This window comes from Peromyscus maniculatus, chromosome 7 (assembly GCF_049852395.1).
Source record: "Peromyscus maniculatus bairdii isolate BWxNUB_F1_BW_parent chromosome 7, HU_Pman_BW_mat_3.1, whole genome shotgun sequence".
NCBI classification, from domain to species: Eukaryota; Metazoa; Chordata; class Mammalia; order Rodentia; family Cricetidae; genus Peromyscus; species Peromyscus maniculatus.
Genome location: NC_134858.1, coordinates 18023042 through 18046173, shown reverse-complemented (window position 1 = coordinate 18046173; position 23132 = coordinate 18023042). Strand labels below are relative to the sequence as shown.

At 50.4% G+C, this 23132-nt stretch overlaps 1 protein-coding gene and 1 long non-coding RNA gene across 3 annotated transcripts in view; one reads left to right on the top strand and one right to left on the bottom strand.

The window, feature by feature from the left end:
- Window positions 1–3356: 3356 nt before the first annotated feature.
- Window positions 3357–23096, top strand: Ecsit (ECSIT signaling integrator). Of its 2 annotated transcripts, none has more exons than XM_006982360.4 (9): window positions 3357–5080; window positions 8890–9181; window positions 17092–17211; window positions 18449–18866; window positions 19836–20059; window positions 20858–20912; window positions 21021–21169; window positions 21528–21633; window positions 22769–23096. In XM_006982360.4, the coding sequence occupies exons 3-9, from the start codon at window positions 17116–17118 to the stop codon at window positions 23020–23022; spliced, it is 1302 nt and encodes a 433-aa protein (XP_006982422.1). In that variant the 5' UTR covers window positions 3357–5080; window positions 8890–9181; window positions 17092–17115; the 3' UTR covers window positions 23023–23096. The 2 variants fall into 2 exon arrangements, with proteins under 2 accessions (XP_006982422.1, XP_006982421.1); XM_006982359.4 differs by having other exon boundaries at window positions 4482–5080; window positions 8890–9189.
- The window catches only part of LOC121830763 (uncharacterized), a 6349-nt gene continuing 871 nt past the window's right edge, over window positions 17655–23132 (bottom strand). Inside the window, exons 2-3 of the long non-coding RNA XR_013052644.1 lie at window positions 20527–20720; window positions 17655–18844 (exon numbers count right to left, since the gene is read on the bottom strand). This is a non-coding gene — a long non-coding RNA (uncharacterized LOC121830763). The remainder of the gene's footprint in view (window positions 18845–20526; window positions 20721–23132) is intronic.

Below are 23132 nucleotides of genomic sequence, written 5' to 3'. Positions count from 1 at the left end.
CTAACCCACTCAATACTCACAGCCCCCTGCAGGAGGGTTCTTATTACGGGTACTTTACAGATGGGGAAACAGCGGCACAGGCAGGGGTGTGGGGTCCCCTCCCTAGGAATGGGTCACACAGTTTTGTCAGTGTCACAGCAAAATTCAAACTCAGCCTCTGTCCCCATCCTGTGAGGTTCAGGCCGTGTCTCAGCCTTCACATGATGGCTGGAGCTGGATAATTCTTTGCAGTGGGGTCCTGCCCTGGGCACGGTGGCTTTAACAGCATCCCAAGCCTTTACGAGGGGCCAGTTGCCAGCACCTGCCCCCCTGTCTTTTAGACAGGCTTTTGTGATGTCGCCCAGGCTGGCATCCTGATGCCCGAGTCACAGGCATGCACCAGCAGGCCTAGTTTCCCCTTGACGAACAGAAATTGTACAGACGTTGTCAAATGGACCTTGAGAATGGAGGGGGCTGTTCCAGACTGTTCCCATTTGACAACCTAGTGAGGCATGCCTGCAATCATCTGGGAGATGCAAGTGGGAAGATCAAGAGTTCAAGGTCCTCCTCAGCTACACAGTGAATCTGACCCAGCCTGTCTCAGAAAACAGACAAAATAAATGAGGTGCTGGGGGTGTGGTTCAGTTGGTAGAGCACTTGCCTGCCTTGCATGGGGACCTGTCTCAAACTGAAATGCTTGGGTTCTCTCCCCGGCCGGTAAGCGGGGCTCAGTGGTGTGTCTCTAATCAGTGATTGGAGGGCTCGAGGATCAGAAGTTCAAAGCCATGTTGAATTTACATACAGAGTTTGAGAGGCTACATGAGAGAGATCCTGTCTCAAAAAATAATAATAATAAATATGATTAAAAAGAGAGAGAACGAGGAAAAAATAAGTAAAGGAGAAATGATTGGTCATGGGGGCGCACAATTTAAATCTCAGCACGCAGGAGGCAGACTTGGGTGGGTCTCTGAGTTTAAGGCCAGCCAGGGCTACATAGTGAAACCCTGAGCAGGTGGGAGAGAGGGACAGAGGAAGGGGAGAAGGAGAGAGACAGAGACAGAGAACCAGTGGGCTAAGAAATACATCAAATAAGATCGCAACCCTGCCTCACAGCAGCCCTCTAAGGAGGGTCCTGCAGGATGAACAGAGAAGCGCGGTCAGTTGTCCGGGTCACATACCCTGAAGGCAGCACAGTGGAATTTGACTTAATTCACAGCCAGAAGCCACTTCCACGAGAGGGCAGCGATCTCCACAGCACGCAAGGTCTGGTGCCCCCTGGCGGCCCGGGCACCGGGCGGGGGTGGGGGCTGACGTCAGCGCTGACTCACCGCCGGGGCTCCCGGGTCCGCCGCGGCTTGGCCATTTATAGAATCCCCGCGGGCTCTGAAGTCAGAGCGCTGGCACGGCGGCGGCGGAGGGAGGAGGCGGCGGGTGGGGAGCCCGGGTACCCCGGGGGCGGTGCTCCGGGGGCCTGCCTTGTCGTCCTGATCCTGGAGCTCATCGCTGGTCCCATCCCTGTCCCTGGCCATCCAAGCACTGGCCCGCGCTGCGCCTCAGTTCCCCATTCCTAGGAGAAGCGCGGGATCTTTCAAGGAGCAGGCTTTGCTGATTTACAGCTGTGATGCCAGCACTCAGGAGGTGGAGGCAGGAGCATCAGGAGTTCAAGGTCAGCATGGGCTACACAGTGAGTTCCAGGCTAGCCTGGGCTACATGAGAACCTGTCTCAAAAAAAAAAATGTTTTTTTAACTTAAATATGCCAGGCAGTGGTAGCGCACGCCTTTAATTCCAGCACTCTGGAGGCAGAGGCAGGTGGATCTTTGAGTTCAAGGCCAGCCTGGTCTACAGAGCGAGTTCCAGGACAGCCAGGGCTGCACCGAGAGACCCTGCTTCCGAAAAAAAAAAAAAAAAAACAGAAAAACAAGTAAAACAAACAAACAATAAATAAATAGTAAATAAAAGGGAAAGACGGGAAAGAAAAGTGTCTTCCCTAAGCTTTAGGGGACTCCCTAAAACAAAGCACTTGCCCACACATTCCAACACATTTGGGTCCCCGTGTGTTGCGGAGAGTGACTGACCACCTTCGCTACACTGGTTGTTCTTGGCGGTCCCTCTCTTGCAGACCCCGGTTGTCCTGGCTTTCTCTCCAGGAAGCAGCTCAGAGGTGGAGTGCGCTAGCATGCAGGAGGTCCCATTCCATCCCTTCGACAGATTTACGTCAGGTTCTGTGCTGTTCACAGGGGGCTTGCTAAGTCGGCGTGGGGTTTTGGGTTCCATCCCCAGCTCTGAACAAGCGAGGTGCCCTCTCCAAGGCCTGGAACCCCATCCAGCTATTGGGAGGTGGAGGCAGGAGGATCAGTAGTTCAGTGCTCCAAGCCAGCACGGACTACGTCAAACTCTGTCTCATAAAAACAAACAAAAAATACATAAATAAGGAAGGCTGACTGGGGCTGCAGATCAGTGGTGGGTACTTGTAGAGCGTGTGTAAGGTCGTAGGTTGCATGCCTAAATGCAGGAAAAGTGGAAGATCTGGGTCTCACACTCACCCCCTTTTGACATGGGGGTGCTTAACCGCACACCAAGTGAGGGTGCCTCTCCCCAGTGCCTTCGGGACCACACAGTGAGAGCGCCTTGTGTGTCCCCATTCCGCCCTCCCTGGAAGAGCCCCTGGGGGAACACCCAAAGGGACTGGGTCACGACCTCTGGCTGCCCTTTTTCTAGAGCATCCTATATCTGTTAGTCTCATGGGCAGCAGTGAGGTTTTCCGGGAAATTATTGGGAGAAAGCAAGTACTGTTTAAGAGGCAGAGGCAGGTGGATCTCTGTGAGTTTACGACCAGTTTGGTCTCCATAGTGAGTTACAGGCCAGGTAGGGCTACTGTGAGACCCTGTCTAAAAGAGCAGAGAAAGTTAATTGTATTTAGTTTCATTTTAATTTCTGAGATAGTCTCCTATAGCCCAGGCTGGCCTTCAACTTTCTATGAAGCTGAGGATAACCTTGAACTTCTGATCCTCCTGCATTTATCTCTTGAGGGCTGGGATTGCACACCTGCCTGTATTTTAATTTTTAATTACAATTATTTTATATAACACACAATGAGTCAGGGAACAACTTGTGGGAGTCAGTTCTCTCCTGTTGTGAGGTCTAGGGAGGGGATCAAACACAAATCATCAGAACTGCTTGCTGGCATTTATTTTATTTTTATTTATTTATTTATTTATTTATTTATTTATTTATTTATTTATTTATTTTTGAGATAGGGTCTCATTCATGTAGCTCGGACTGGTTTTGAACTCTCTGTGTAGCCAAGCTATCACACCTGGTGACTATCACACTGACAAAGTGAGATTCTGACAGCAAACAACACGGAGGAGAGAGACGATGCCGCTGTTGACCGGAGTGAGCAATTTTCAGAGATTTCATGATAAAACTCCTCGGCTTCAGACCCAGGCTGTCTTCCTTCTCAGTCGTGCCCAGGGAAGGTGTGAAGAGTGACAGCTGATGCAGGGACCTTTACTGCTGTGGTCATGCCACCCTAGGACCCATCGGCTGGGAACACGGAGACAAACGTGGGCCCAGCAGGCACTCAGCTGCAGCCAGACGGAGGTGCCTCAGTGCAGTGGCAAACGCGAAACTCTTTCTGCCCTCTGGGGGGCTGTGGTGGTGTGAATGAGAACGGCCCCATAGGCTCACATGTTTGAGAGCTTGTCCCCAGTTGGTGGACTGTTTGGGAATGATTGGAGGTGTGGCCTTGTTAGAGGAGGAGTGTCACTACAGGTGGGCTTTGAGGTTTCCAAAGTCCGTTGTTAGACCAAGACTATAGTCCTCCAACTCCAACGTTCAGATGTCCGCTCTCAGCTACCGCTCCAGCACCATGCCAGCCTGCCTGCCGCCACGCTCCCTGCCGCGATGTCTTGTATGATATTGGAGGGACCAGTCTTAATATTATACATGCCAGGGGCTCAGGAGAGAGAACTACTAATGGCGAGGACTATTTTCAGGAAATAAAATCTCAGCACACCCAGCTCTTTAGTCCATTCACTTTAATTCTTCTGGGATAACATCCTATCTACACAGCTTCAGTTCTGTTCTCATGTCTGGCTCCTTTCATGCCCGATTTCTCTATTTATCTACTGCTCCCTCTAAGTTCTATTTTAATTCTCTCGTCTTAATTCTGCCTCATCTAGGTCCTTTTCATCTTGTTCTTACCCAGCTAGTACTTCCCCATCTGACTCTTCCTCATCTTCCATCTCATCCACACGTTCTCTCTGGTCAAAATCCTCCTTATCCCTCTCCGTTCTTGTCTCTTTAAGTTCTACCCAAGTCTCTCAGGAGTCCAGTTATAAACCCAAGCAATAGCAATCCCCTGGTCAAGCGAGGTCACCAGGCTTGAATTCTATGGGGTCATAAAGGCAGGTAAGAATTTTCCTCAGGCAGTGACCACCAGGCTTTCTTTTATGACCTGAAAATGGGAGTGGTAAAGAGGAGGTCAGCTGAGTGATAATGACCGGTTAGTGTATGAAAAAGGGGGTCTATGTGCTCAGTCTACATTCTGGGAAGTGGTTAGGTAAGAAGGTAGGGGTCTATAAAGTTAGTAAGGTTGTAAGAAAGGAGGGTCTCACCCAAATTGCACAAGAAATAAAGCTATCCGCCTGACCTAGGAGACAGGTGTTTCATATGGCCTTGGATGCTTGATAGGCATTTAGATAAATACACTGTTAGGAGTTCTTGGAAGCATGCAAGAAAATCATTTTAGGAACCAGCTAACATATATATATATCATATATCATATATATATATTTAGCATATATATTTAGCACATATATATTTTAGCATAAATGCTAAAATATCACCAAGACTTCTTAAGCCACAGCTTGACCTTTGGAGTATTCCTTGACTTTTCCAAGTAGTACCTTTTGTGATAGTAGCTGGATTCCATTACGTTTTCCTGCGGCTGGCAGCAATGATGGTCGTGGACTCACCCTCTGGAACTGTGAGCCCCACTTTCCGTTATAAGTTGCCTTGGGCGTGGTGTATCTTCCCAGCAACAGAACACTAAGACAGGTGTGCACCAGTACTTACGGACTGCAGAGCCTTACACAGGTTGGTTTTATTCTGGTTTGATTTTTTTAAATGTATTTTATGTATATGAGTGCTCTATTTGCATGTATGTCTGCACACCCTAAGAGGGCTCCAGATCTCATTATAGATGATTGTGAGCCACCATGTGGTTGCTGGGAATTGAACTCAGGACCTCTGGAAGAGCAGTCAGTGCTCTTAACTGCTGAGCCATCTTTCCAGCTCCCATGGTTTGATTTTTTTTCCCTTTTTTTTTGGGGGGGGCGGTTGTTTGTTTTTTTGTTATTTCAAGACAGGGTTTCTCTGTGTAGTTTTGGTGCCTGTCCTGGATCTCGCTCTGTAGACCAGGCTGGCCTTGAACTCACAGAGATCCGCCTGGCTTGGCCTCCCGAGTGCTGGGGTTAAAGGCGTGCGCCACTGCTGCGGGCATGATTTTTTTTTTTTTTTAATACAGGTTTCAGGTAGCCTAAGCTGATCGAGAACTCAATATGGGGGGGGGAGGGGCATTCACATGGCTCAGTGGTAAAAGGTTCTTGAGAACTCAGTGGTAAAAGCCTGAGAACCCACAGGAGAGGACAGATGTGTGCAGGGTCCTCTGACCTCCACATTCACACCAAGACACAAGGGACCTCACCCAAATAAATAAACAAGCCCAGACATTTTTTAAGAAGAACTCAGTGTGTAACTAAGGATGAACTTTTGGTCCTTCTGCTTTAGGCTTCCGATAGGCTTCCGAGTGACGGCACTGCACGTCAGCGTGCAGTCAGCACGTCCACCCTGACTCCGGACACCTTTCTGCACCTTGCCTGCCTGCTGGGGTGGGCGCAGACATAGTTCTTCCTGGGTCTGCTTGTTTTAATTTTTTTTTTAAACATTTGTTTGTTTGTTTGTTTATGTGTGTGCACACATGACTGCCAATACGTGGGGAGGTCAGAAGACAACTTTCAGAAGTCTCTCCTTCCATCATGGGGTCCTAGGAATGGAACTTGGGTCATCAGTCTTGGTGGCAAGTGCCTTTACCCTCTCAGCTGGCTTAGTGGGTAAAGGCACTTATACAAGGATGAGGAGCTGAATTGACTCCCCAGAACCCATGTCAAAACTAAGTATGGCAGCTGGGCATGTGGCACATGCCTTTAATCCTAGCACTCGAGAGGCACAGACAGGTGGATCTCTGTGAGTTCAAGGCCAGCCTTGTCTACTGAGTGAGATCCAGGAAAGGTGCAAAGCTACACAGAGAAACCCTGTCTCAAAAAACCAAAATAAATAAATAAATAAATAAATAAATAAATAAATAAACTTTTTGGTTCATTTGTTTAGCTAGTTGGTTGAGGATCTCATTATGTAGTCCAGGCTGGCCTCAAACTCACAAACCTCCTGCCTCAGCGTCCTAACTCTGAGGATTACAGGTGTGCACCACCATGCCCAGCTCAGAAAAGCTTCTTTATCTGCTGAGCCAAATGCTTCATTTGGACTGCTTCAGAGTTCGGGGGTTGTTTGCTCATGTCCTTTGTCTAGTTCAGGAGCCAAGATCCTTGCATTAGTTCCACACCTCTTTAGAGTCTCCAGTAGCTGCTGCCTTCAGTCATTTGTGAGCCTGACCCCTGTGCCAACTCCTCAGCAGTGACTTTGAATTTAGATGGTCTCATAATTTGGCCCTGATCCAACTGAAGCTTTTTGGGAAGGATACCAGAGAGGTGACAGTGTGCCTTCTGTGTACATCATACCCAGGGCATGTGATGTCACTATGACTCATGGCTCGTGATGTGAACCGTGGTCCTCTGGCTGCCAGGATGTCTGCCAACACTCTCCACCGTTTTTCTAGCATTAATCCAAGGACTGCATGACAAAGAGGGACACTCACACATACTGCACCACACCCGATTGACACAGAGGAGACAGGTGCCCAGTGAAGGCACTTGTTTAAATCAACTGCTCGGGGCTCATTCCCTGGCCCTTTTTGTTTGTTCTTAAATTTTTTATTACATTTATTTACTGCGTGTGCACCCAAGCACAAGCCAGGACACACATGTGGGAGGCTGTTACCCCTTCCAGTGTTTGGGCTCCAGGAATGAGACTCAGGTCTCGGGGTGTGGAGGGGGTGGCTCGGTTGCAGATGACAAAAATGCAAATCACCACATCAGTGACCTGGGACTTGTTGTTTTTAAAAGACTTATTTATTTATTATGTATACAGAAGAGGGCGCCAGATCTCATTACAGATGGTCATGAGCCACCATGTGGTGCTGGGAATTGAACTCAGGACCTCTGGAAGAGCAGTCAGTGCTCTTAACTTCTGAGCCATCTCTCCAGCCCCAGGACTTTTTTTTTTATGGTGGTAATGAGAACTGAGGGACTTGTGTTTGCTAAGTAAGCACTCTACCACTGAACTACATCTTAAGCCCGTGGTACTTTTTCTTTTTTAAGCCTTTACTCATTTTAAAATTTTTTGTTTGTTTGTTTGTTTTCGAGACAGGGTTTCTCTGTGTAGTTTGGTGCCTGTCCTGGATCTTGCTCTGTAGACCAGGCTGGTCTCAAACTCAAAGAGATCTACCTGCCTCGGCCTCCCGAGTGCTGGGATTAAAGGCGTGTGCCACCACCGCCCGGCTTAAAATTTTATGTGTATGAGTGTTTTGTCTGCATTTACATGTAGCATGTGTCTTCAGTGCTAGCAAAAGCAAGTTTTGTTCCCAGAACCCATGTGGCAGGCAGTTCACACCCACCTGTAACTCCAGTTTCAGATCTGATGCCCTCTTCTGGCCATTGCGGGCACTGCACACAGTGCACATACCCACACTCAGACACACGCACAAGCACATAAATAAAAATAATAAAACTAGCTGGGCATGGTGGCACAGGCCTTTAGTTAGAGCACTCTGGAGGTAGGTGGACCTCAGTGAGTTCAAGGCCAGCTTGGTCTACATAGTGAGTTCCAGGCCAGTCAGGAATTCATAGTCAAGCATAATAAATCTTTTAAGAACTTAACCATCGAAGGCAAAGACAATAGGAGTGACTGAAGCTGACCCCTGGTCTCATTCAGCCAGAGCCCACCTACTTAAGCAGTAAGTAAGGCAGAAACCATAGTCCCAAGGGTCACAGAAACAAAACTAGGCATTAAGGGGTGGGCACCGAGAACTCGAGGCCCCAGGTCTACCTCTGCGTTGGCTGGGTGTATTGCTGTTTTATGCTACTGTGATGAAATGCCTGAGGGTGGGTGGCGTTATAAAGAAGGGTTCATTCAGCTTAGTGGACAGTTCTGGAGGTTCAGAGGCTCCACGCTGGCTGATGCCGTGTTTCTGGCAGAGTGCACGGTAAGTGCAGAGCATCACATGACAAGAGACAGGCACCGTGGACCTGTCCTCTGGGCCCTCCCGACCCACACAGTCTGACACAGGCTTTCTCATTCTGTAGCCCTAGCTGGACTGGACACGGATAGGTGGACCAAGCTGTAGTTCTAATCACCTCTCGAAGGTATCACCTCAAAACTCCATACTCGGATTAAGTCTCTGCCCTTTTTTATGGAGACAGGGTCTTAAGGATGACTGTGAACTGCTGGTTCTCCTGCCTCCACCTCTGGGATGGCAGGCATATGCTGGGCTTGCTCATTCCTTTCCCTTCCCTCCTTCTTCCATTTCTTAGCTACATATCCCGTTTGAGGCTAACCTGGGCTACATAAGACCTTGTCCTAAAAATAATCTAGTGGCCAGGTGCATTGGCACGTGCCGTTAATCCCAGCACTTGGGGAGCGGAAGTGAGCTCAAGGTCTGTCGGAACACGTGGTACTTCAGGTCCCTAACAATATTTTGTCCGTAACAACAATTTGCCATGACCCCTCAGGTGAGAAAACTGGATGGCATGACTCCGTGGCCCCCAGGTCCAGCGCCTCCGCCGCCGCAGGGACCCCAGGCCTCCAGGCTCGGGCAGTCGGTGGGGGACACGGCCTGCTCCCCTGCGGCGGCATCGGTGTCCTCCCTCCTTCCCATTGGCGAGTCTCTTCCTGAGGGCGGGGCCTATCGCCACAGGCTCTTCTGATTGGCTGTCGCCTTCGGCCCGAAACCGGAAGCTCCTTGGCTCACCATGACGGCTCCCAGCGGTGCCTCCGAGCCGGCTGGGTTCCGCGGCAGCCCGCGTGAGTAGGTGGGTCGCGCGTGGGAGGACGATGGGACAGTCTGGGGTTCGGGGCGTCCACGTCCAGGCCTGGTAGAGCTGGGAGGACGGCCTTCTCCTCGGCCTCAGGGTGACCTTTGGGGTGCAGGCTTGGCGACGTGCGAGGAGCGGCTGCCCGGCGCCCCGGTTTCGCAGGTGCGACCGACCGCAGCCGGCTCGGGCCGCTCAGCACGTCGGCGGGGAGACAGGCATCGGAAGCTGCGGCTTCCCGTCTCTCCGGGACCTGCAGCCGTGGCAGCCCGCATACACACGCACATTCACGCTCCTCGCTGTTCAGGTTTATCTGCTTGTCCGCACTCAGTTGGTCGGTGTTGACACTTACCATGTACACTGTCCCACTGATGGAGACATAGCAATGAGAAAAACAGATTTTTTTTAAAAGTTATTATCTAAAACAGCCAGTTATTGAACAAATCACAAACGGAACAGGGCATCTCGTGATTTCAAATAGTGATTGTTGCAAGCAGTGTATTTTTCCCTGAAACAAGACTTTATGTATCCCAAGCTGGCCTCGAACTCGTGATCTTCCTGCTTCAGCCTTCTGGTTACAGGCATGCACCGAGACAGTAAGCAGTAGGCAGAGGGTAAAACAAGTTCAAACCCTGTGGAACCAATAAACTTGTCTTGTTCCAGAAACAATGTGGCTGTAGCTAGAAGCGATAGGGTGAGTTCAGGACAGCCTCCATTCTGATCTTTATTTACTGTGAAGTTTTTATTCTGGTTATGGGGGCTTTGCCATGGTGCATGGTGGAGATCAGAGGACAGCTATGGAGTCTTATCTATACATTTTATGCCGGTTCCGGGGATTGAACTCAGGTCTTTCGGCTTGCATTGTTCCAGTGGCAAGTGCCTTCTCAGCTGAATCATCTCTCCCGGCTCTTATTTATGTATATTTTAGACAGGACCTCACTGTAGCTCAGGACTGCCATAGACCTCACTAATTAAGACCTGCTGGTCTGATACTAGATGCAACCCTCCTGCCTCAGACTCCACAGTGCTGACTTTACAGCCAGAATGCTTGTCTCGAGTCTGATTTTATTAATTAGTTTATTTATTTATTAGGCAGAGTCTGACTACGCAGCCCTGGCTGGTCTGGAACTTGCCCTGTGTGTGTAGATCAGGCTGGCCTCAAACTCAAGAGATCTGCCTGCCTGTGTCTCCCAAGCGCTGGGATTACAGGCGTGTGCCACCACACCCAGCACGTTTGTGTGTTCGTGTGTGGGTGCATGAATGTATGTTAGTGCATGTACACGTATGCACACGTGTGCAGGCAAATGTCAACCGTGGATGTTGCTCCTCAGTAGCTGTCCACCTTGTGCTTTGAGACAAGGTCTTCACTGTAGCTCGCTGACTAGGCTGGCCAGCCAGCTAGGGAGCTGCCTGTCTCTGCTTCTCCAGTGTTGGGACTGCAAGTGTGTGTCACCTTACCTGGCTTTTTATGTGGGCGCTGGGGGTCAAACTCAGGTCCCCATACTTTCAGGGAGCGCATGTTATCAACAGCCATCTTTCTGCCCACCTGGTTTACAGAGTTAGAGCTCTCTTCTGCAGTGGAGGAGGGAAGAAGCCTGCGGGCCAGGAGAGAGTGGACTGGTGTGCGGGAAAGCCTAGGGGGGACTGGTGTGCGGGAAAGCCTAGCGTGGACTGGTGTGCGGGAAAGCCTAGTGTGGGGGACCGGTGTGCAGGAAAGCCTAGTGTGGACTGGTGTGCGGGAAAGCCTAGTGTGGACTGGTGTGCGGGAAAGCCTAGTGTGGACTGGTGTGCGGGAAAGCCTAGGGGGGACTGGTGTGCGGGAAAGCCTAGCGTGGACTGGTGTGCGGGAAAGCCTAGTGTGGACTGGTGTGCGGGAAAGCCTAGGGGGGACTGGTGTGCGGGAAAGCCTAGTGTGGACTGGTGTGCGGGAAAGCCTAGGGGGGACTGGTGTGCGGGAAAGCCTAGGGGGGACTGGTGTGTGGGAAAGCCTAGCGTGGACTGGTGTGCGGGAAAGCCCAGTGTGGACTGGTGTGTGGGAAAGCCTAGTGTGGACTGGTGTGTGGGAAAGCCTAGCGTGGACTGGTGTGCGGGAAAGCCCAGTGTGGACTGGTGTGCGGGAAAGCCTAGTGTGGGGGACTGGTGTGCGGGAAAGCCTAGCGTGGACTGGTGTGCGGGAAAGCCTAGTGTGGGGGACTGGTGTGCGGGAAAGCCTAGTGTGGACTGGTGTGAGGGAAAGCCCAGCGTGGACTGGTGTGCAGGAAAGCCCAGCGTGGACTGGTGTGCAGGAAAGCCTAGGGGGGACTGGTGTGCAGGAAAGCCTAGGGGGGACTGGTGTGCAGGAAAGCCTAGCGTGGACTGGTGTGCAGGAAAGCAAGCGGGGGACTGGTGTGCGGGAAAGCCTAGTGTGGACTGGTGTGCAGGAAAGCCTAGCGTGGACTGGTGTGCGGGAAAGCCTAGTGTGGGGGACTGGTGTGCAGGAAAGCCTAGCGTGGACTGGTGTGCGGGAAAGCCTAGTGTGGACTGGTGTTCGGGAAAGCCTAGTGTGGACTGGTGTGCAGGAAAGCCAGCGGGGGACTGGTGTGCCAAAGGGGGAGACTTGGGAACCGTCTCCTGGACTATCTGACAGACTGATGGAGCCATGGCGGACTCTAAACGACTCCTACTGTGTGGCTTGAATAACTAGGAAGGGTGGTGGCCCTGGCTGACCTCCAGAGAAGCACACTACACAAAGGTATTGTCAGTTGGCGTCCGTGAATGGAGCTTGAGACGGCTGGTTTGTACCAATGTTATATTTCGTTATGGAGGTGAAAGCTTTAGGGAACCATGAGTGTAAGCAGTCACTACTCTTCCATGTAGGAGCCACCTGTGGCCTTGCCACCTGTGGCCTTGACAATGCAGATTCTCACAAAGCAGGTTGAGTTAGAATCCGCACTTTACAGGTCCTGGAACACAATTTGCAAAGCCAAGGTTTCGATTCTTCTTATCTAACTGTATGCCAAGCAAGTGTCCTCTCGCTGAGCCACACCCCAGCCCCTCACTGGGGATTCTAGGCAGGGTCTCTACCACTGAGCCACACCCCAGCCCCTTACTGGGGGAATTCTAGGCAGGGTCTCTACCACTGAGCCACACCCCAGCCCCTCACTGGGGGAGTCTAGGCAGGGGCTCTACCACTGAGCCACACCCCAGCCCCTCACTGGGGGAGTCTAGGCAGGGGCTCTACCACTGAGCCACACCCCAGCCCCTCACTGGGGGAGTCTAGGCAGGTACTTACCTCTGAACCATGCCCCCAGCAGCTCACTGGAGTAGGCCAGATCTGTACTGGATTTATAGTCCAGTGATCTGTACTGGATCTATAGTCCAGTGATCTGTACTGGATCTATAGTTCAGTGATCTGTACTGGATCTGTAGTCCAGTGATCTGTACTGGAATCACTGCCCAAGTCTAGTCCAGTTACATTTCCTCAGACCGCTAGCTGAGCTCTCACCCCGAAGTTTGTCAGATGTGCAAACACGTTTCCACCGCTAAGACTGAATCTGCATGTTTTGTGCTCCCAGAGCATCTGTGTGCACCTTCAGCTTTGCACACTGCAGACATTGAGAGGTCTCGTTGATTGGCTGAGCAACAGGCCTGGATGCCAGGAAGAAAACCAAGGATGTTAACAAAGGGCTGTGGGGGAGGGGACTTCACTATCCGCTACTTAGGAAAAATCAAGCAAGTCAACACCCCACTTAGGAGAAATTGACATTGAAGTCATGGTGTGGCTTCTTCAAGGTGTTGAACACACCAGTTTGGACTGGTGTTACTTACATGACTAGGGCAGTCATCAAGTCGGTGAGGAAGGAGTCAGTGTGTAGACATGGCTTAGGTGTAGCTTCAGTGATAAAAGAGCAGGAAGCTGGAGTGAGATCTTGGGTACCGATGGGAGGTACCTGAGAAAGGGTTGTTATTTTCTTAAGTAAGTTCTCACTATGTAGCCCTAGTTGGCCTGGAACTCACTGAGATCTGCCTGCTTCTGCCTCCTGAATGTTAGGGATTAAAAGAGCATTACCGTGCCTGGCTCAACTAGACCGTGTGTGTGTGTGTGTGTGTGTGTGTGTGTGTGTGTGTGTGTGTGTGTGTGTGTGTGTCTGTCTGTCTGTCTGTGTGTGTGTGTGTGTGTGTGTGTGTGTGTGTGTGTACATGTGTGCGCCAGTGGAGGTCAGAGGACAACTGGTGGGAGCCAGTTCTTTCCCCACCCCGGGTTCCAGGGGTGGAACTCCAGCTCTCAGACCTGGCAGCAACAACCTTTACCAGCTGGGCCACCCTGTTAGCTCCCAAGGTGGTTTTTGTTTTGTTACAGTTTCCTGGGTTTTTGGTTTTCTTTCCCTGTTTTTTGAGGCAGGTTCTCATGTAGCCCAGGCTGGCTTCATACTTGCTATGTATCCAGTTTGAGTGCTGGCAAGGATGACCTAAACTCTTCCTAACATGTTCTCTGAGGCCTGGATACCCTGACACCAAAACCCCACAGTGCCCTAAGAAAACTGCAGACCAGTGCCTCCTGAATACAGCTGTAAAGTTCTCTTGCAGTGGGTTTGCAAACATACAAAGAGGATTCTATATCATGGCTAAGAGAATTTATCTCCAAAATGCAAGGGTAGTTTAGTATCTGAAAAATAATGTAATACACTAATAGATCAAAACCCCAAAATTACATGATTATTTATAAAATTTATTATATTATAAAACCCAACACTCTTACTTTTTTTATTTGTTTGAGACAGGGTCTCACTGTGTAGAACAGGCTGGCTGTGGGGGCCCCTGCAAGTGTCACAACCAAGAGCAGGATGATTTGGATGAGGTTGAGAATGAAACTTAGGTCAGCACAACCTAGCTGGTGCTGGGTCCGAATTTCTGGAGTCTAATGCCAAGTGGTTCATTGCTTGTACATTTAAACACAGTAAAACTTTGGGGAAAAGTTAGCATATCACGTGACAATTACCACAACAAATCTTTAGGCATAGCCACACAGAAAGAAACTCCCTTGCAAAGTGCATCTCTATAGCAAAGCCCCTGTGACCTTTCCCACAGAAATGGGTTCTATTGACTGAGAGCAGGGCTCAGGACAAGGGCCCAGGGAGGAAGGGTTCGTAATAAGCAGAAGGGTGGGTTCTATTGACTAAGAAACAGAACTTAGGAAGGAGTCCGGGGCCAGGGAGGAATAAGCATAATTGCGAACTCTTTTGCAAAGTACACAGCACCTCCTTCAGGAGGATGGGCTCTGTTGACTGAGACAATGCTCAGGATTGGGGGATTCCACGAGGGCTGGCTTTACAGACTAGCGAATATTACCAGGTGTTAACACATCCACTCTGTGCCCTCCACAGCTGAACTCCAACTCAGAGATCCGCCTGCCTCTGCCTCCTGAGTGCTGGGATTAAAGCCATGCGCCCCCACGCCCAGTGAGAGACTAGATTCTTTTGCCAGAGTTCAGGATCCCGACAAGGGTGTGCAGTCTGGCCACTTCTCAGTGTTGTACCAGAGCTTCCAGCAGTAGCCATGGAGACAGCTCAGTCGATAAAGTACTTGCCTCAGCCTGACCACCTGAGTTCTGTCTTAAGGACACAGGGTGAGAAGAGATGGGGCTGGTGGGCCGGCTCGCTGGGTAGAAGTGCTTGCTGCCAAGTCTAAGCTCCAAGCCGGAGCTCAATCCCCGGCTCCACATTGTGGCTCACAACCATCTGTAACTCCAGTTCCAGAGGCTCCAAAGCCCCCTCTGACTTCTGCAGGCACCAGGCACTGGTGATGTGATGCACATACATAAATACATACATACACACAGGCAAAATATTCATACATATCCAAAAAAAATTGTTTTGTTTTTAAGCTAAAAAAAAACAAAAAACAAAAAAAAAAAAAAAAAAAAAAAAAAAACAAAAAAAAGATGCCAGGCAGCTAGCCTTTTAAGCCCAGCACTCAGGAGGCAAAGGCAGGCAGGCCCATGAGCTCAAGGCCAGCATGGTCTACAGAGGGAGTTCAAGGACAGCCAGGGTTACACAGAGAAACCCTGTGCCAGAAAACCAGGCGGGGGTGGGGTGGGGGGGTGGAACGGACGGACGGACGGACGACACGACACACTGAGATGGCTCAGTAGGTAAAGATGCTTGCTACTAAGCCTGAGGACCTGAGTTCAGTCCCCAGGACTCACGTGGTATAAGGAGAAACCTGAATTCTGCAAGTGGTCCTCTGTGCTGGTTGGTGTCAGGCACATCTGTATACACACGCTCAGGAATGCACAAATAAGGTTTTTTTAAAAGGTCAGATGGACCCTACTTTCTTCTGAGCCCCTCTCTTAACTGCTGTGTGCAAGCCTTTTTTCTTTTCCTTTTAAAGGTGGAGGAGGCAGAGAAAGAGGGGTCCTTGGGCTCACTGGTCAGCCCTGGTGAACTCTAGCTGACCTGGTGAGCTCCCAGTTTAGTGAAAGACTGTCTGAAAAACTGGTGCTGCATGCTGTTAATTCCAATCCTTGAGAGGCAGAGATGAGGGAGCTCTGTGAGGTTTGAGGCCAGCCTAGTCTGGAGAGCATCGTGGCTAGCCAGGGCCACCTAGTAAGACCCTGTCTCAAAAAGGGTGTGGGGGGCCTGGAGAGTGGAGAAATAGCTCAGCCATTAAGAGCTTTTCCAGGGCTTGATTCTCAGCACTCACGTGGTAGCTCACAACCATCTCAATTCCAGGGATTCAGCACCCTCTTCTGGCCTCCACAGGCACTAGGCATACATGTAGTATATAGACATACATGCAGGCAAAACACCCATACACATAAATTAAAAATAAAAGTAATTAAAAGTTTTTAAAACGTCAGATTCTTGGCATTCATACAGTAGGAGACTACTGAAAAGTTGTCCTCTGGCCTCCACAAAAGTAATGTGGCCTCTACACCTTTGTACAGATACACACAAAATAAATAGACAAATCTTTAGAAAAATAATGAAGGGGAGTGTAGGGTGGGGGTGGCATACACCTTTAGTCCCAGCACTTGGGGGGCAGAAGCAGGTGGTCCCCATGAGTTCGAGGCCAGCCTGGTCTATACAGAGAAACCCTGTCTTGGGAAAATAAATAAATAAATAAATAAATAAATAAATAAATAAATAAATGAATGAATGAATGAATGAATGAATGAATGAAAGAAAAAGAAAAACTGCCAGGTATGAGCCAATGAGATGACTCATTGTATAAAGGTACTTGCCAAGCCTGGAAACCTGAGTTCAACCCTAAGACCACATGGTGGGAGGCAGAAGCAGGTGGATCCCCATGAGTTCGAGGCCAGCCTGGTCTATACAGAGAAACCCTGTCTCAGAATGCATGAATGAATGAATGAATGAATGAATGAATGAATGAATGAATGAATGAATAAATAAAAGAAAAAGAAAAACTGCCAGGTATGAGCCAGTGAGATGACTCATTGTATAAAGGTACTTACCAAGCCTGGAAACCTGAGTTCAACCTTAAGACCACATGGTGGGAGAGAGAACCAACTCTCCATGCTATTCCCTAACCTCCACACAAGAGCACGTACAGTGTATGCATGAGGCAGGCACACACACACACACACACACACACACACACACACACACACTAAATCAATAAATATAATTTAAAAAACTATCAGGCTTGGGGGCTCACACCTGAAGTCTCAGCACTTGGAAAGTGGAGGAGGAGTTTAAGGCCATCCTTGGCTACATAGTAAATCTGAAGCAAGCCTGGGCTATATGATACTCTTATCTCAAAAACAACAAAATCAAACAAAAATAAACACGTGGGGCTTGATAGACTAGGCTCTTCAGACTGAATTGTGCTCTGTCACACTGATGCCCTGTCTTACAGGTGTGTGGCCAGGCTAATGCTGTCTCAACTTCTCTTGACTAGGTTGGTGGCTGAATTTGCAGAGGCATGAGCTGGGTCCAGGCCAGCCTGCTGGCTCGAGGCCTCTCCAGGGGCTGGGGAGGCATCTGCAGGACTGCCCTCTCAGGAGCTCCCTTTGCTCAGGTAACCAGAGGCCAGGCATTCATGAGTAGAGGGGGAAGGCCTGGGCTTTACACGCACCCTCTCAGGATCAGGCCACGGGAGTTCTGGTGGTCCTTGGCCTGCCTGTCCTGGTGACGACCCCCATCAGTTATTCTGCATTGCTGTCCTGCAGTGCAGTGACCAAAGCGACTTAAAGGTTTTGGGCTTAAGTCACAGAGGGTGAGTCCATGACGGGAGGCCTGGCAGCCGGTGGCCAGAGCAGGTTGCTGAGGTTACATCTCAAGCACACATAGGAAGCAGAGAATGAACTGAAAATTGGTTGAAGCTATAAATCTTCAAAGCCACCTCCAGGGACACACTTCCTCCAGCAAGACTCCAAATCCCAAAGGATTAATAATCAGAAGTCATTCAAACCACAACAGAGGGTGTATTTTTTGAGAGAGAGAGAGAGAGAGAGAGAGAGAGAGAGAGAGAGAGAGAGACAAATGGAATACCAAATGGCCTTAGAATATGATGTGTGGTTCAAGCTGTTAGACCCCAAAGTCTAGGGTCTCAAGTGGGCGCCCCAAGAACCCAGACTCCAGTCCAGTTGATGCAACAGCACGAGGTGTTTATTAATGCGGCTGTACAGTCAGGCAAACTCAGCTCCAGAGAGCAAGAGTCGCATCTTACTGCAGCCCCATGGGGGCTTTTAAAGGAAAAACCCACAAAAGCCATAAGATTACAGTTCCCATACAATTTCATTTCACAAGATCATGGTCTGATACAGAGTGGGTACAGTCACGTCCACATGCACATTCTTCCTGAAACCTCAAGGGGGGTATCAAGGCGGGAGTGGAGTTTACACAAAGGTCACAGTGGTCCTTCTGGAACACCTGCAACTATCCCAGTCACAGTTGAGCACATCTCTTAACAGAAATCTCTTTACATTGTTACATTGTTACAGGGGTGGTTGAGTAATGGCTGAGTCAGGTTGCCCTTGGAACTAGTTTTCTTTTTAGTTCCTTATTTCCCGGGGCTTGAGGGGTGTAAGCCTGAAGGGTTAGGGTCTTTCAAAGCAAGCCTTGAGATCTCAATTCTCCTGCCATAGCCTCCTGGGGGTTGGAATTTCAGGTGTGTGCCACCATGTGGCACTGTACTTTGTCATGGTACCTAAGCTAGGGTTAGCAGCCACCGTATCAAAGCTCGTCAGAGGCCCTCCATGATATCCCGGGCACCTCTGCCAGAAAAGCTAAAGTGTCCCTCCATACCCTCCCAGGTGTCCCTCCAGGCCCCCCGAGGCCTCCACTGCAGCGCAGTAACGCACAAGGATGAGACGTGGTTGGTTCCTCAACCTCCCGAGCCCCAGAGGAAGCCCGTCAAGGTCCCAGCTGGCCATGAAGAACTGTTCAAGCCGTCGTCATATGGGGAGCAGGACAAGGCAAGCTTCTTACGTGCAGTACGCAGCTTTGGGGAGCACAGCGTGCGCAAGCGCGGCCACGTGGACTTCATCTACCTAGCGTTGCGCAAGATGCCCGAGTTCGGAGTGGAGCGGGACCTGTCAGTGTACAACTTGCTGCTGGATGTCTTCCCCAAGGAGGTCTTCCGGCCCCGCAACGTCATCCAGCGCATCTTCGTCCACTATCCACGGCAGCAGGAGTGTGGGATTGCCGTCCTAGAGCAGATGGAGCGGCACGGTGAGAGCGTGGGCCCAGCCCGCCCCCCGCTCCCCTTCTGTCTCAGCCTCTCCCCCTCCTCTTCCTCTCCCAGGCTCTTCTTAGAATTACTGGGCCTAGGGCTGTAGCGGAGTTGGAGGGGGACTTACTGGGGTACTCCAAGGCTGGTCCCCAGTTTCCAACAACCTCAGGGGCACGCCTGTCATCCCAGCTCTTGGGGGTCGTGGGGGGAGGCGGTGCACGTAGGCATTCAAGCTTGTCCTCCACTACATAAGTTTTGCTTTGATTTTTCTTTTGGTTTTGGTTTTGTTTGTCTGGGTTTTTTGTTTGTTTGTTTGTGGCTGTCTTGGAACTCTCTGTAGACCAGCTGGCCTCAAACTGAGTGTTAGGACTAGGGGCATGTGCTGCTGTGCCCAGCTGCTTTGCTTTTTATTCTGTGGGTTTTTTCTAAGATTTACTTTTAGTCATATGTATGCTGCGTATCAGTGAGTGTGTGAGTGCACATGCCCACAGAAGTCCGAAGACAGTGTTGGGTACCCTGGACCTGGAGTTAAAGGTGATGCAGTCCATGATCCTAACTGCTATTTCTCACGTTCTGAGTACAATTATAGGCATGTGCCACTGTGCTCTTTTATATGGTAAGATCAAGCCTGGAGCTGTGTATGCCAGACCACCACTCTACTTGGCTGCAACCTAGCCCCAGCCCCTGCTCAAATAAAACCAACCCTGATGGGCTGGGTGTGGTGTGGTGGCGCACACCTTTAATCCCGGCTCTGGAAGGCAGAGATAGGCGATCTCTGTTCTACATACAGAGTTCCAGGCCAGCCAGGGCCGCACAGATAGTCAGATCCTGTCTCAAAATAAGAAAAAAAAATATGAAAAATGAATTCCCTTTAATTCTCTTCTCCCTCCTGCTGTCTCTCCTGACTTCACTCTCTGTCTAACTGTGCCTTGCCTCTCTGAGGCTCTATCTGGCTCTGCCCAGCACAGGAGTCATGCCCAACGCAGAGACAGAGTTCCTGCTGACTCAGATATTTGGACGCAAAAGTTACCCCATGCTCAAGTTCCTGCGGATGAAGCTGTGGCTCACCCGATTCAAGAATATCAACCCCTACCCTGTGCCCCGAGATCTGCCCCAGGACCCTTTGGACCTGGCCAGGCTAGGCCTGCGACATATGGAACCTGACCTCAGTGCCAAGGTCACTGTCTACCAGGTATGCATTCTTGTTGGGTCCTACAGCTGCCAACCCTGGCTGGGCTCTCCTTCACTCACCTGGTATTCTGACAATGCTCAAGCCCTTCTGCATTACCACACTTGAACCTGTCTTAGTCTGTTTAGCCATCACAAAATATCCTGTGCGGGGTATATTAGTCCCCTCTTGTTTCTCTAACAAAATACTGGAGGCTGGGTACTTTATAAAGAAAAGAGATGCCAGGTGTAATCCCAGCACTTGGGAAGTAGAGGCAGGTGGATCGTTCTGAATTCAAGGCCAGCCTGGGCTACATAGTGAGTTCTGTGTCAGCCAGGGCTACACAAAAGAGCCTCTGCCTCATCCCCTAGTGAGGGCAGGGCTTGTGGGTAGGGCACCTGCCTTCCTTGTTCAAGGCTTGAGTTCCTTTCCTAGTACTGTGACAAAAAAGAGAAACTTGTCTTGATGCATTATGCTAGGCAAGCACTCACCAACTGAGCCAAGTCCCGGCCAGGTTCAAGGTCTTGGTGCCATCTGAAGAACGGCTACTGTCACTTCTGCACATGAGTCAACTGAGCTACAAAGGTGCAGTGACTTGGGTGAGGTCACTGCAGGCTGAACATAGCTGGATGGCTCCAAGGCCCCTTCAGGATGGGCTCCGTGTTGGCAGCTCCGACCAAACTGGCTACAAAAAAAGAGGAACATGTAGGGGATCTGGCACAACTGTTCAGAATTTGCTGGCATCTTCTTTCCCTTTGCTTTCTCTGGCTCCCCTGTAGATGCTGGGGAGTCACAATCTTGCACCCCTGCTGTTCTTTGCAGATGTCTTTGCCCAGTGACTTGACAGGCACAGATCCCACCCAGCCCTACATTGTAGGTAAGGCCCCAGTCTGTCCCAGTCTCTGCCAGATTCCTCTGGGCCCGTTGAATGACTCCCTGGGCCTTTTGCTGCTAAGACATCAATAGGTTCTCATCTCCACACCAGGAATCCAGAGTCCTGATCAGCAAGCTGCCCTGGCCCGCCACAACCCATCCAAGCCTGTTTTTGTGGAGGGCCCCTTCCCTCTCTGGCTGCACCATAAGTGTGTCTATTATCACATCCTGAGAGCTGATCTGCCACCCACTGAGGAAGAGGTGAGTCCCATCCCAGAACCCACATGGCGGAAGGAAAGAACTGACTCCTACAAGTTGTCCTGAGTTACACAAGGGTGTGCATAAATAAATGTTAATTTAAAAAAAAATAAGGAAGACATAGTGGCACATATCTTTAATTCCAGCACTCTGGAGGCAGAGGCAGAGGCAGGCAGGTCTCTGTGAGTTCAAGGCCAGCCTGGTCTACAGAGTGAGTTTCAGATTAGCCAGGACTAGAGATTCTGTCTCAGAAAGGGGGGAGGGGGAGAGGCAGGCTAGCACTGTCCTGAAGGCTCAGATGAGGAGCTGGGGTTCTGTGTTCTGGCCTCTGATCCTGCTTGCTCTCTCTTGCCTGAGGCAGAAAGAAGAAGAAATCCCAGAAGAGTGGAATCTCTACTACCCAATGCAGCTGGACCTGGAGTATTCAAGGAGCGGTTGGGACAACTACGAGTTTGACGTGGATGAAGGTAAAGCAGGACTCAACACAGCACAGCCTGTTCAGTGGCCTCAGGACCTCGGGCTGGGACACTGCCATTCCCCGTCTCCAGGCGGTCAGGTGCCCGAGGGACCTGTCCTCCTTGGCCCCGCCCCTGATATCTTTTATGGAGCATTCTATACTGACTAGTGACATAGTCGGGACAGATGCAAGCCTCGGGTCAGTAGGGAACAGCCAAGTTACATTTGGGGGTGTGGTGGTATACTGTGCACCCCAATATAATTTACCTGAAGACCAGAGAACAGAACAAACCACTAGATTAAACAGAGAGGCCAGGCAGTGGTGGCACACACCTTTAATCCTAGCACTCAGGAGGCAGAGAGCCGTCTGGATCTCTGTGAATTCAAAGCCACCCTGGATTACATGAGATTGACTCAGTCTAGGAGAGAAACAGAGCCAGGGGCAGTGGTGGCACACGCCTTTAATGCCAGTACTGGGAAGCACACACGCCTTTCATCCCAGGAGTTGATGGCTGGTAAAGTGTGAGGAGACAAAAACTAAAGGCTTTTCGGCAGAAGCGTCCCTTTCAGCTAGAGGCTCGTTCAGCTGGAGCCTTTCAGGTGAGGACTCAGGATTCATGGAGTTCGCGAGGTGAGACATGGCAGTGGCTTGTTCCTTGGTCTCTCTCATCTTTCAGCATTTACCCTAATAACTGGTTCTGAGCTTTTTTTTTTTTTTTTTTTTTTTTTTTTTGTTTTGTTTTGTTTTGTTTTTCAAGACAGGGTTTCTCTGTGTAGCTTTGCGCCTATCCTAGAACTCACTTGGTAGCCCAGGCTGGCCTCGAACTCACAGAGATCCGCCTGGCTCTGCCTCCCGAGTGCTGGGATTAAAGGTGTGCACCACCACTTCCCGGCTGGTTCTGAGCTTTTTATTGAAAGACTATTTGAGTTTCGAGCAACAGGGGGAGTTGAGGGGAGGTACATGGCAGTCTCCAGGTTTGGGGTCAAGGTCAGCTTCCTGATACTGTCTGAAGAAGCAGGTGGCATGGCCCAGGTAAAATGTAGAACCTGTATGGAGCTGCTGCTCTGTGAATGCGTGGAGATGCTCATCAGCGGGAGGTCAGGGAACCTCAGGGTGGTGAGGCACCAACCGCTCTCTCCCAACAGTTACAGAAGGCCCCGTCTTCGCCATGTGCATGGCTGGCGCCCATGACCAGGCAACACTGGCCAAGTGGATCCAGGGCCTGCAGGAGACCAACCCAGCGCTGGCACAGGTCCCCGTGGTATTTCGCCTGGCCAGGTCCACGGGGGAGCTGATGACAACCTCAAGGCTGGAGGAACAATCCCCTCCCCACGGTCCTCCCAAGGGCCAGGAGGAAGATGAGGCCCCTCAGGCACAGCAGCAGCAGGGTCAGGGTTGAGTCTGAGCTGGCATGAAGCAAGAGACTGAACTGGTACAAAATAATATGGACAAAATAAAAACCTCTGCCCTGGCCATGTGGCTTCCCTTAAGATGTTATGCATGAGCTCG

Coding starts and splice junctions, on each gene's coding strand:
- Ecsit (XM_006982360.4), top strand. CDS start 17,116: ATGAGCTGGGTCCAGGCCAGCCTGCTGGCTCGAGGCCTCTCCAGGGGC. Junction 18,867..19,835: donor AGAGCAGATGGAGCGGCACG/GTGAGAGCGTGG, acceptor TGCCCAGCACAG/GAGTCATGCCCAACGCAGAG. Junction 21,634..22,768: donor CGAGTTTGACGTGGATGAAG/GTAAAGCAGGAC, acceptor CTCTCCCAACAG/TTACAGAAGGCCCCGTCTTC.